At 38.7% G+C, this 13,058-nt stretch overlaps 2 protein-coding genes across 3 annotated transcripts; one reads left to right on the forward strand and one right to left on the reverse strand.

Annotated features, from left to right (window-relative positions):
- Window positions 1-215: 215 nt before the first annotated feature.
- On the reverse strand, window positions 216-2,762 carry LOC108166347 (mannose-binding protein C-like). Of its 2 annotated transcripts, XM_081607814.1 has the most exons (8): window positions 2,643-2,762; window positions 2,125-2,321; window positions 1,913-1,975; window positions 1,712-1,756; window positions 1,512-1,547; window positions 1,305-1,364; window positions 1,111-1,176; window positions 216-850 (listed from the first exon to the last, which is right to left on the reverse strand). In XM_081607814.1, exons 2-8 carry the CDS (start codon window positions 2,297-2,299, stop codon window positions 468-470), a joined length of 828 nt encoding a protein of 275 aa, XP_081463940.1. In that variant the 5' UTR covers window positions 2,300-2,321; window positions 2,643-2,762; the 3' UTR covers window positions 216-467. The 2 variants fall into 2 exon arrangements, with proteins under 2 accessions (XP_081463940.1, XP_081463941.1); XM_081607815.1 differs by lacking the exons at window positions 1,512-1,547; window positions 1,712-1,756.
- A 7,448-nt stretch (window positions 2,763-10,210) lies between these two features.
- Window positions 10,211-12,894, forward strand: LOC103465935 (uncharacterized). The gene is made up of 3 exons (XM_008411166.3): window positions 10,211-11,373; window positions 11,980-12,132; window positions 12,559-12,894. The coding sequence occupies exons 1-3, from the start codon at window positions 11,016-11,018 to the stop codon at window positions 12,822-12,824; spliced, it is 777 nt and encodes a 258-aa protein (XP_008409388.2). The 5' UTR covers window positions 10,211-11,015; the 3' UTR covers window positions 12,825-12,894.
- The last annotated feature ends 164 nt before the right edge of the window (window positions 12,895-13,058 follow it).

Here is a 13,058-nt window from a genome sequence, read left to right on the forward strand (position 1 = left end):
TGGAATCTGATAATATAACTTGTTAAAACTACTTGTGCTTGGGTAATCTATTCTAAGATAAACTAGTTTGAAAGGACAGAAATTAGACCATTTTATCTGTCAGTCAAATCTTTATTAATGATAAAGAATTAAACTTAATAAAAGTGTATACTGTATGTTTCACATTGAGCTCCACTAATGACTATTAATTTACTTTAAAAAAAAAATTTAAAAAATCAATTCATACTTAATTTTATTAATTATGAACACGTAAATTTATATTCCGTCATGTGTACAGGATCTGTGAAATACTTATTAGACTGAGTGTGGATAAACTCCATCAGGACGAGCAGAACAGAGCTGAGTGATGAAAGCAGTATGAATGCACTAATCTGGATTAAGTTGTAAAAAGGCTGAAGCACAGCACTTCGAAGGTTAATTAAAGTCATATCTAGATTACTCAGGAAGCTGCCTGGTGGATGATCTTTCTACAGCTGACAGATGATGTCAGCGTCCAGAGAGCAGTCTGGTGTCACTCTCCAGGTGCCGTCCTCAGCTGCCATGCTGCAGCCTCTGTCCTGAATGCTCTGATCCGGCTGTCTTTCTCCCCATTTAGTAAAGGTCAGAGGTCGATTTTTCATGTCGGACTGGAAGTTCCCTTCTGCTTTTTTCATGTTGATGTTGATCCATGCTCTTTTCTCATGTTGACCCATCAGCTGAAGCAGCATGTGGTTCTCCTCCTCACTCTGGGGCAGAGCCAGCTCCAAGCCTCGTTGGTCGCAGAAATCTGCAGCCTTCTGGAAAGATCCTCTCTCCTTGTTGGACACAAAGTATTTCTGACCCACCTTCCTCACAAAGTCAAAGGTTATAGCTGGAAAAACATGCAGAAAATTTGAGGTTATCTTTTTTTTTTTGGACAACGTGAAATAATCGTGTGGCTGTTCTCTGAGTCACTGCTTTAAGTCCTCTATTAACTTTGCTGCATAACAATATTTAGATGTTTGTCATGCATGGACACAAAATGTGTAACACTCTAAATCAGACATTGAGAAAACATTAGATCCTCAGTAACTCTAAAACAGCTTTTGCTGGTTTAATTCTTGGCTGATCAGAATTGAATAGAAAGCCCACCAAGGTCCAGCTTAGCGGTGATCTTCATCTGTCCTTCAATATCCCGTCTGAAAGAATCAAAGATCTCTGGATAAAACAGAACAAGTTTGGTTACCAAAGTTCATTTGGCTGCAGCTCAGAAATATTTTCCTGTGATTTTCTCTTATCTATATTAATATGATATTCCAATAATTCCAATAATAAACAGTCGTCACCTCGTCCACACACGGCAACAGGTCCAGGTCGTCCAGTTGCTCCTGTCATTCCAGGTTTCCCTGAATCCAAAAAGAAGATGAATAAATCTTCACTGGTCATAAAAAATTGCCCACAGTATTTCTCATTGCTCTTCTCATTCTCCAGATTTTGTTGCTCTATTTTTTAGCTCTTCAGAAACACTTTTTCTTTGCTTTGTGAGCTGATACCCGTTGGTCCCCTTGGTCCATGAGGTCCAGGTGTTCCTGAATCCAGAAAGAGATGAAGCAATCTTCACTGGACATGAAAAAAAATTAAGAATTTGGCTACAGTATTTTTCATTGCTCTTCTCTTTTTACAGACTTTTTGTTTTTTATGCTCTACTTTTAGCTATTCAGAAAAACGTTTTCTTTGCTTTATGAGCTGATACCTGGTGCTCCGAGAAATCCAGGATCTCCTTTATCTCCCTTAAGTCCTGAATCCAAAAAGAGATGAAGCAATCTTCACTGGACATGAAAAAAATTTAGTATTTGGCTACAGTATTTTTTGTTGTTCTTCTCTTTCTACAGACTTTTTGTTCAATTTTTTAGCTCTTCAGAAAAAACTTTTTCTTTGTTTTGTGAGTTGATACCTCTTGGACCAAGTGCTCCAGGAAATCCAGGTGCTCCAAGATCTCCTTTTCCTCCCTTAATTCCTGAATCCAAAAAGAGATGAAGCAATCTTCACTGGACATGAAAATAATGACGAATTTGGCTACAGTATTTTTCATTGCTCTTCTCTTAGACTTTTTGTTTGATTTTTAGCTCTTCAGAAAAACTTTTTCTTTGCTTTGTGAGTTGATACCCATTGCTCCAGGTGCTCCAGGAAATCCAGGTGGTCCAGGTTCTCCTTTAAATCCAGGTATTCCAGGTAGTCCAGGAAATCCGCGTTCACCTTTCTGACCAGGGGGACCCGGCAGCTGACTGAGGCTCATGGGAACCATCAGACAGAAAACACAGAAGAGAAAACAAAGCCTCATCTTCTCAGTTTAGTGTTGGATACTGTAAAAAATGAGTTAAATTTGATACTTAGTTTGAAAGATCGTTTTCTCAACAGAAAAGATGCTGTCTTTTCTGTCTCTTATCAGTTCAGACACACATTTAAACATTTAATCCTGTTAGAACAGGTTTACAGTCAGTTATTGTGTCACATCTTTCCAAGGCGAACATTAGAAATGCTCAAGTGTTGAAGTCACCAGTAAATGAGATTGTGAATCTCCTTTTTTCTTTTTTGCAAATTAACAAAGTAGTTTTAAACATGCAAGGCTAATTAAAAGGAAAAAAAAAACTGTACAATGATAAACAATGAATCAAAAACCTCACCGTCAGAATGTGATCGTTCAGAACGTGCTGCTGCTTTGCCGTTCAAAAACCTTCTTATGTGAATGAAGATTCACAAACATGAGATCCAGCCCAGAGGAAAAGATAATTAGTCAAGAATAATAAACAACATACAGAAGATAAGCAGAGAGTTCCTGTGGTCTGACAAAATATCATTCCATGGCAAAGCAGCAGCACATTCTGGATGATCACATTTTCAGAGTGAGTTCTTGTTAGTTTTCTATTATTGTACCATTTTTGGTTGACATCATTTATGCAGGATTTCCTGGACCACGTGGACCCGTCACCATGTGTGGACGAGGTGATGGATATGTCCTGAAACAAATACTAATCTGTAAAAACTATCAATTCACCCAGCCTGTTTACATCAAGGAGGAAACAGAGGAAACTACATGAAGAAAATCCATCCATTTTCTTGCACCCTGTTCCCTTAATGGGAGGGTTGCTGGTGCCCATCTCCAGCTAACGTTTCGGGTGAGAGGCGGTGTACAACCTGGACAGGTAGCCAGTCTGTCGCAGGGCAACACAGAGACAGACAGGGCAAACAACCATGCACACACACACTCACACCTAGGGGCAATTTGGAGAGGCCAATTAACCTGATAGTCATGTTTTTGGACTGTGGGGGGAAACCAAAGTACCCGGAGAAAACCCACGCATGCACAGGGAGAACATGCAAACTCCATGCAGAAAGACCGGGGCCGGGAATCGAACCCAGAACCGTTTTGCTGCAAGGCAACAGCTATACCAACTGCGCCACTGTGCACCCCATGAAGAAAACCATGCAGGGTAAATATGCAGAGAGCCGAGACCACGATGAAGAAAGGGTTTTTGTTATGAGGTGACAGTAGTGCTGATCACAACCTCTATGATTGTCAGATCTTAAGTATGTCCAGGTAAATTGAAGATAAATATGGAAAAGCACATGGAAATGAAAAAAACAAAAAACATCTGGTTAACCTCTATATAACAGAACAGCATCATGGTAATGTTAAGTTTAAATATGACATTATAACATGTGATGGTCCCCACAGTATGGAGGGAAACAACACACAGAGGTACTTATAGATATTTACAACATCAGGAATTTCATTGGTAATATCAACATTTGATCCCGTGTCCTTCACTAAATATTCAAAAGAACATGGTGTGATTTAGGTTTTCTATTTAATGCAATAAAGTCAAACCGGTTTTCAATCTAAAAAGTTGAATCTGAGATCAAACCTATGAAGTAAAATAGGTGAAAAAAAACTGAGCTGCTCCTGATCAAGGCTTCAGAAATCTGTTTTATTTGGTGATTTTGTTAAATTTGTTACAAACATAAAGTAATTCATCTTCTGACATGAACAATAAAATGTATTACTTTAATGCTAAAAAAAAGTAGAGACTTAAACTAACTTTAGATGTGAAAGTTCACTGTAGAAACTTTCTGCTTGTTTTCTATGTGTTAACATTCTTTACTAATCATCTTTTTCTCAGGGTGGATCTCAAATGTATGACTCCAAAATCTTCATCCACATGAGTTTTAAACAGACAATTAGCAGATCAGATTTTGACAGTAAGTGTTTTTTATTTAGATCTTTTTATCATGTTTATTTTACCATTTAGTCATTGGAAATCCCAAACAGAATCTCATTCTCTGGTGGTTCTACAATACTTTTTTTACTTTCTGGCCTCTGTCTTGTGAACATGTGACAGAAAGTTATTTACTGCAAACTTCTAGTTTAATTGTGTGATTATATTATTGCTAGATGAACTGATCAAATATCAATGTTTAATTAAAAAACAGAAAAGGAAAATTAAAACTTTTTTTCAGAGAACACGACGGCTGTGTTTTCTGCCTGATGGTTCCCAGGAGGTACAGTGACCTGATGGGTCCCCCTGATGGTAAAGGTGTCAGAGGACTACCTGGATCACCTGGTAACACACATAAAGGAAAGCTTTTCTGACGACTTAAAGATGAAACAAAAACAATTTGGAGAAGAACAGGAGAAAGAAAATATTGTAACCACACTCTTCCTCTTAAGCAACCTGACCAATAAAATTTATTTATGTTTTTCGTACTGAGGCACCACTGGAAACCATGGACAACGCGGAGCACCTGACCCACCTGGACCTGTTGTGTGTGGACGATGTGATGGCTGTTTGCTGAAACTGACTTGAATAAATAAAGTTATGGTGACATTTCATTCACTGATTCTTCAACACCACAGTAGAACAGAACCAAAACACTATATTATATACATCCAAAACGCTGACATTTTTCACTGCCATGTGAATTATTTGAGGGATTATATAGTGAATAACATATTACTCTAGAGGAGAGAAAACTAGTGGAAAATATTTCTGAGCTGCAGCCAAATGAACTTTGGTAACCAAACTTGTTCCGTTTTATCCAGAGATCTTTGATTCTTTCACACGGAATATTGAAGGACAGATGAAGATCACCGCTAAGGTGGACCTCGGTGGGCTTTCTATTCAAGTTTGATCAGCCAATGATTCAACCAGAAAAAGATTTACTAGTTTCTGAGGATTTAATGTTTTCCTGCATTTCTAATTCCAGAAGGCTCCAACGAGGCTTGGAGTTGGCTCTGCCCCAGAGTGAGGAGGAGAACCACATGCTGCTTCAGCTGATGGGTCAACATGAGAAAAGAGCATGGATCAACATCAACATGAAAAAAGCAGAAGGGAACTTCCAGTCCGACATGAAAAATCGACCTCTGACCTTTACTAAATGGGGAGAAAGACAGCCGGATCAGAGCATTCAGGACAGAGGCTGCTTAATGGCAGCTGAGGACGGCACCTGGAGAGTGACACCAGACTGCTCTCTGGACGCTGACATCATCTGTCAGCTGTAGAAAGATCATCCACCAGGCAGAAAACACCACCCGAAAGAAATCAGTTACTTCAAAAATAATTTATTGTTTGCTTTCGTTTTACATTGTTGGGTCTTTTTTGTTATTTTCAACTATTTCTTTACATAACCTGCATGTTCTTAGGCAACAATTAACCCACCAAACTGACCTGCATTGTGGATTAGCTCGGACCATGTATGCTCAAGTGCATGGCATTGGTAATACTTAACGCTTGAACAAATAAACTAATAAACAAGCCAGATTGACAAACGGGTGGCATGTGTGTTTGTCACTAGGAGACCGAGGGGAACCTGCAAGTGCCAGAGAAAACCAAAACTCTGAAACCTTCATGCTGTGAGCCGAGAGCACTGCTAATCCTGACTGAATGTTGAATATAACCCAGCAGTAATCACTTCTGCATGATGGCTTACTGCTAAAAAGATGGCATTTAGGTTGTCGCTTTCCTACAAAATTTAGATTCTCATCTCACTTCATTGCTCCGCCTGGGCTTTCTCCCTTGCAAGTGGATTCCTCTAGTAGAATTTCAACTGGCCAATCAGCAAACAGAAGGAGGAATAATGACATCAGTGACATTGATTTTCTGTGCTGTTCTAGAATTATAATTTGCCTGTACTTTTCGTAAGGGCAGTTCAGTCCATGTTGGCCACACTTCATTTACACCAGCCTTGTTTGGCTCTACACTTTTCTCTTTTGAGTGGGGGACGGTTGCTTAAAGTGCAGGCGGTTTCCTGTAAGCTTCATAGTATTGCATACGACACAGAGAAACGTAACATGGGGTAACATTTACGAAGTCAACACAGTCCATGGCTCCAGGAAGCAATGGTTTCTCAACACTATTGTTGAGAAACAATAGTGTTGTTTCTCAACAACAATAGTGTTGAGAAACAACACTATTGTTGTTTCTCAACACTATTGTTGTTGAGAAACAACAATAGTGAGAGCTCAGGCCTGGTTGTTACCTGGGATGCACCGATCCTCTTTTTTCACTTCCAATACTAAAACAGACATCTGAGTTTTAGCATCAGCCAATACCGACCTGATACAGAAAAAACTGTGCTGAATTGACTTTTAAAAAAGTCTGTTTTTAAACTCTGCACCATTACAGCACAATTAAATACACCAATAGCTTCAGAAATTTTGTTTAAATGTAAAAAAAACAACAAAACTTTTATTCGTTCAGTCAGTACAATTAGGAGTAGAACAACCAATGCAAAATAAATAATAAACAAACTGAAACTGGAAAAAATAATAGGTTGACAACATTGATCAAACGTAAAAAACTAAACAAATATACTGCAACAAACATTCTTAAAATGGTGCAGAAAGTGGAATTAGATATTCTAAATTTTAACCAAATAATAAACTTATACATTTATACATACAAAACCATTTACACACTACAAAGAAAACAGAACTAAAGATCAATCTCAACTAAGCCCAAAACAATTCAGCTAAACTTGAAATCCCCCTCTTGCTGACAAGCACACAGATTTTAACCCCCCTGCTTCCCCAACACTTTTCCTCGGACAGGAAGTGGCAAAAAACAGAAACTTAACAACGGAATAAATTCTGAAAATCACATTCCTATGCTCCTTACTATATTAAGTTAATTGAAGAAAGTAGATTAATTAAATTGGTAAAATAGGCAACACATAGCACCACTAAATGAAGTGACTATTAACAAATTTACTGACTAACATAGCTGTTAGCCAAGGAAGCTTAAAGCACATTTCTGCTTTTCCTCATGAAATTTGAGACTGTTTAAACTTTGTGTCAGCTCCCCCTTTGGTCCCTTCATACTTAAAGTACTTTCAGAGAACAACATGACGCGTTGCTTACATTTGTAGGAACGCTCCCGACATGTTTATCCGCTCAACAGTTGATTTCTGTTTCGGCATGAAGAGATGGGGAAACGCAAAATGTTAAATTCACTACAACATTTTGGCATATTTCCAACATAAGAACCAAACAGTCGACAGACAGAAACAAAACACAGGGATGTTGATGAAAAGAAAACATCTTCCAGAAAGTTAATTTTCTATGGTGGGGATAAATATTTTAAAACGGGTTTTTGACACCAAAAAGTTTTAGATACTTGTTAATGTTATTTGTTATCATCTATTTATATAAGTTACATGCTGACAAAAAAATTAAGGTATTTAATACAAAATGGGAATGCAGTATAGACAAATAGCCACAAAGTACACTTTGTTTTTTTTAACCGATTAAATAATCATCTGAAAGCTATATTCAGCAGCATATTCAGCATACCGCGCTTCTACTTCTGATAAAGTAAATTATTTTATGCTGATTTCTGTGTTTTTACTGCAGTTTTATTATTCATTATTTTTTAAAGAGAAATTGTATATTGTTGCTAAGATGTAAAGCAGCTTCAGATTTTTAAACAAGAGTACATGTGGGCTCTTGGTCTCAACCAGGTCCGTTAGCGCGTGGCTCGCTTTATTCTCGATCATGTCAAATGAGATTTCGGTTTTTAGTTGTCAGAAAATAACACAGAAACACGAGACGTACACATCGTTGCACATTTGAAGTCTGAGCCGTGTTTTATCTACATTTCAGCTCTGCAAGTCTGACAAGATGAGGCTCCCTGTCTTATTTGGAATCGTTTTGTTGGTGACAGACGTCGGCCATTGTCAGTATCCATGTGTTCAACCTCCGTATTGCAGCAGAATCCCATACCAGGGCCGATGGGACTTCCAGATGAGTGACAAAACTTTCCTTGTAACGACCACGTCTATAAAATATGGCAGAAAATATAGAACGGTAACATAATAAAACCACCGGGATAAAGTTTGTTTTGGTCTGTGGCCTGCAAAGACGGCACCGAGCGACTGCACCTGAACGCCCCACAACGTCTGACGCAGTGACGTTGGTTCCAAAGCTCCATTGGCCAATAGTAGACATAGAAGGCGGCTCTCCTCATTACCATAACGATGCAGCAGGAAAAACAGCAAGCGGAAAAACAGCGAGCAGAAAAGGGAAAAGCAAAAAAAAAGTCAAAGCAAAAAAAAAAAAAAAAAGAAATTCTTGACGGAAACTCATGTGTAAGGAAAAAGAAAAACTAAATATATATTTATGCTTTTATTTCTTATCAAAAATATGTATTTAAGCTTTTAATTCTTATAATATATATTCTTTTATTTATATATTTTTTCTTTTATTTCTTATGTCGGATATATATTTATTTTTTATTCATATATTTATACTTTTATTTATATACGTATTCTTTTATTTCTTATTATGTTGGTTTTTGTCCTCCATAACCCGGTGCTCACAAATGGGAATCCAACAAGACGCAGAATAAATATCTGAATCAACAAAATTGTAATTATTCCCAACCCTACTACCAGGGATCATTTTATTCACTGATCTCTCCTTTAGTCTTGTTGTTTTGTTTCAAAAACTGATCTAAAACCTTTTACTTCTCTCATGGTGCAGTTATAACCAGGCTTGTCCTGAATTTTATGGACCATTTAATTTACCTTAATTAGCATGAATGTTTAGACAAAGGATGTTCCCAAGATACAAATTCAATCACTTAAATAAAAAAAGAAAATCGTTGATGTGCAAAAAGCTTTGACTACGTTGTCAAGTGGTCTACAAAGTCACACGTTCACTTCACTGAGTAACGTTTTCCAGACACATTTATAATTGTTAGAAACAAATCAATAACATTAGTGCACGGTATACCTTTTTTTTTTACTGAGACATTTATAAATTTAATTACTGGAAAATATTTTAAAAAAGACTTTGTCCTTTCCACATCAGGCAGTTTCTGAAAATGTTTAATATTGATCAGTCAAGAGACAAAAGACGAATCAAGTATCACATGGGGACGTTGATGGTGTCGCAACAGTTTATGCATAATTACTGTTATGATGAAAATTTTAAATGTTGTAAAAGGAACTGCTGTCAAATGAGTTAAAGAAAAACAGAGATCACGATTCCAAGTGCTTACAGCTGACATATTTCATTAATCTTCAGGGATACGAAATTGTTAGTGGTGAAACACATTAGCTAGATATCCTAGCTGGTAAAATGAGCTGTTAGTATGCCATTTGGGAAGCCTGCAATTTACCTTTTTCATTGTAAATTACAGCTTCAATATGGGCCAATGAAGCAGACCCCCCAAAAGCATGCCAGTTGTTCAAAGAAAACCTGGAAGAATAAAGAAGAGCTGATGAACGGTTTCTCTGAAAGCCCAGGCCATTCTCACAGTCGACATGTCTGATGCAGAAGAACAACGGGGCAGTGCGATCACTGCGTTTTATAAGCAGAAGAACGTGAACTGGGCAGCTCCATGCGGTCGCTGCCCGCCGTGTGGCGTACAAGCATGTGACGCATTTATAAGGCTTCGTAATAACACGGACGCATACCGAGTTTTCATTTCAACTCTGTTGGACAGCACGGACTTCAAACTTTATAAAAGTGGTGTTTTTATATTGGTTTTGTGGTTATTTACTTCAAAAAAAAAATCCAGAAATAAGATTGATCATTTCCGCCTTATTTTGTGGGGTCTAAATGTACCACATTTCGAAACAACCAATGAAAATGTGTTGACGGTCTGTTGCTAGGTAGAACGGAGACACGCGGAGAGAGACACGTGTGTGTGTGTGTGTGTGTGTGTGTGTGTGTGTGTGTGTGTAGGGGGGGTTGGATACGGCAAGAGACTAGGGCGCAGCGATGCTGTGGATTTTACTAAGAGTGTTTCGATGGGTTTTTTTTAGACTATAAGCGTGTTAGTTAGAGTTCGTGGTGTGTGCAGGGGTAGTAGTAGTTTTGCTAGCTATCGCTACATGGCTTCATAGCGAGCGCTGAGAAGAAAGACTGCGCGCCGGGATGGCCATTAGTGCAGGCTGAGTGGTATTATAAAAAAAAAAAAACATTGTAATCGTTTTTCTGGTAATGACCTGAATTAAATTGTTGCTGTTTCAACGGTTGATTTCATGTTCTTTAACACCCATATATTTATTACACTCCATGCTTTGTGTTGCTTTACCCTTTTGCTTGTTCTGTTCGGGCATTTCTTCCCTCTGCCCCAACGGGGATGCTGCAGTGGCGGAAGACATGCTATGTCCATGGCCAGGCAGAAAACTGGCTTCATTTTCAATTTAGGTTTGTCTTTATGACTGACTTGAGTGTGTCGTTTGGGTTTACATGTGAAAACTTTTTTAATTGCATTTGGCTTTTCAATTTCCTAAACTGAAGGGACAGAACTTGAGTATGTTGCCTCTTTTCCACTGGCTCTCCTGGACCCGGTTCCGCTGCCGTTTTTTCCAGCGCGGTTCTTGATTTTTTTCGGTCCCTGCTCTGAATAGGGGCTGAATGGGGGGGTTGCAAGCTTTACACCTCTTCACTGATTGGTCATGGGCGTGGTCAGATCCAAGCATAAAGAAGAAAAACGGCCTTTTCTCAAACTCGTAGCAAGAAGAGAGAGAGAGAGAGAGAGAGAGTAGCAATGGAGTCGTTCCAACCTACGTGTAATCCGGGCAGCGATGAGGTGGAGACTTTTCTGTCAATTATTGAGGACTGCAACATTCAACACCAGCTAGACGGAGCGACTGGAAACGAAAATGTAGCGGAAAGGATGACCGGCTCCGGATATCACAGAACATCCCAACAGTGCTGGGAAAAGGTGGAAAAGCTAAAAAGCGACTACAAAAACATGAAAGACGACAACGGGCAGGGCGGGTCCAACCAAAACCCGAGGCAGCGGTTCGACCTTATGGACGATATTCATGGCCATCGCCCTGCAAGTCGTGGAGGGGAGGAAAGCGTGGACAGCGACACCTCTCTGCTGGAGGACATCTGCAATGGTAAGGTTTTATTCATCTCTGTATCCATATAAAGGTTGGTTAGTAACTAGTTACATTTACCCAATTACATGGACTTTAGTAACTTCTTTGAAAAAAATTTCTTACTTTAGGAGTATTTTTACTACCATGTACTGTTTACGTTTACTAGAGTATTTTTATTATGAAGTATTTTCTACTCTTGAGTAAAATTTCTGGATTTTCTACCCACTGAAGGAAAAACAAATGTTAAAGTTTCAGAAGTTTTTACTGAAAGAATCTGATTTGGAAAAATTTTTTGGCCTGATTTTGTTATATGTGTTACCGCATTTTGGTCCTTAGAATACCAAAATGTCCACCTAACTCGGTCCATCTGATGTCATTTTTAAATATCAAATGACTGATAATTTCATCAGTTGCTCAGTACTTGAGTAGACGTTTTACCAAACACCTTTTTACTCTGACTTGAGTAATTTTCTTGTATTTTAACTCGTATAATTTCAATAACTGTAAACGGAAGTCAATCAAAGCTGGATTAACACGGTAAAACAACAGGTTGTTGAGCTTGAACTGAGCTCTGCGTCCTTAAATCAGAGTGAATTGTATTTAACTGGTTTGCTTTCTGCACAGGATCTCTCCCCCGTGGTGCAGAGACTGAAACCAATGCGGAGGATTTCCCGTCATTTCTTTCGGTTCCCAGCTCTTCCAGCACCTCTACTTCCTCAGACTCTCCTCCCAGCGCTGGCTGGACACCGCTGCCGTCCAGCCAGCGCCGCCGCTCCGGTGAGCACGGTTCATCTGTCTGCTTTGATGGAAGACATTATTAGACATCCTTATCACCACAAGCTATTAGTTTTGCATTTCATTATCCTGTGGATAATGTGATTTTAAAAACAGACAAACACAGATATCAGCTCTTTAAACTGTTATGAGCTGTGGCTTCCGTTTGGAAAGTGGCACTGTCAAAAATAAAGACATATTCACCTTTTTATCCATTGATTTTAACTTGTATCAGATATTATATCATACAATGTATGATATAAGCAACCAAAGGAGTTTAGAAATCAAAATTTCTAGCTCCATTCCCCTGTCAATCACTGTTAGCATTTTATTATGTCTAGTAGTGATAAACTACTCATATTCAGATATATAGTTGTTTTTAAATCACTGTAGCTGTGCTTTAATACTTATTAAATCTTTTTTCCCCAGGGAAGAGACGAAGAAGGCGGGGCGTGTCAGACGTGAATGAGGAAGAGGAGAACCGGCAGCAGCGTGAGCGGCACCACAGCTCATGGATGGAAATCCTCCGGGAAGAAGCGGCCATCCGAAGAGAGGAGCTGAGACAGGCGTCCCATTTCTACACGGCCTGCCTCGGCCTACTGGGGGACATGGTTGCAATCCTAAGGGAGCGACAAGACGGACAGCATTCAGCTGTAAATGTTGATAATGATACCAAGGAAAATGCTGACGTCTAAAAGTGAAGAATAAATGCTGTGCTTTAAATCTGTGCTTTAAGTCTGTTCTTACACAATTTAAACTTTTCCTCGGGGATTGAAAGTACTCAAACCAAAATTTGGACGTTTTTCTTTATATCAAACGACTATAAAACCAGTGATAATCTCATTGACACTTCACATTAATTTCCACTGACTGCATCCAAATGTAAGTTTACTTGGCAAGCCAAACCTAAAGTAATAAGAATAGCCATT

The sequence above is a fragment of the Poecilia reticulata genome, chromosome 6 (genome assembly GCF_904066995.2).
Source record: "Poecilia reticulata chromosome 6, P_reticulata-male-v2, whole genome shotgun sequence".
Taxonomy (NCBI): domain Eukaryota; kingdom Metazoa; phylum Chordata; class Actinopteri; order Cyprinodontiformes; family Poeciliidae; genus Poecilia; species Poecilia reticulata.

Excerpts from the sequence above, each read along its gene's own strand:
- LOC108166347 (XM_081607814.1), bottom strand. The coding sequence starts at position 2,299 with ATGAGGCTTTGTTTTCTCTTCTGTGTTTTCTGTCTGATGGTTCCCATG. Across the intron at positions 1,548-1,711 it reads TGGATTTCTCGGAGCACCAG|GAACACCTGGACCTCATGGA; the intron begins GTATCAGCTCAT and ends TTCTGGATTCAG. Across the intron at positions 851-1,110 it reads CACCGCTAAGCTGGACCTTG|CTATAACCTTTGACTTTGTG; the intron begins GTGGGCTTTCTA and ends ATGTTTTTCCAG.
- LOC103465935 (XM_008411166.3), top strand. The coding sequence starts at position 11,016 with ATGGAGTCGTTCCAACCTACGTGTAATCCGGGCAGCGATGAGGTGGAG. Across the intron at positions 11,374-11,979 it reads GCTGGAGGACATCTGCAATG|GATCTCTCCCCCGTGGTGCA; the intron begins GTAAGGTTTTAT and ends CTTTCTGCACAG. Across the intron at positions 12,133-12,558 it reads CAGCCAGCGCCGCCGCTCCG|GGAAGAGACGAAGAAGGCGG; the intron begins GTGAGCACGGTT and ends TTTTTTCCCCAG.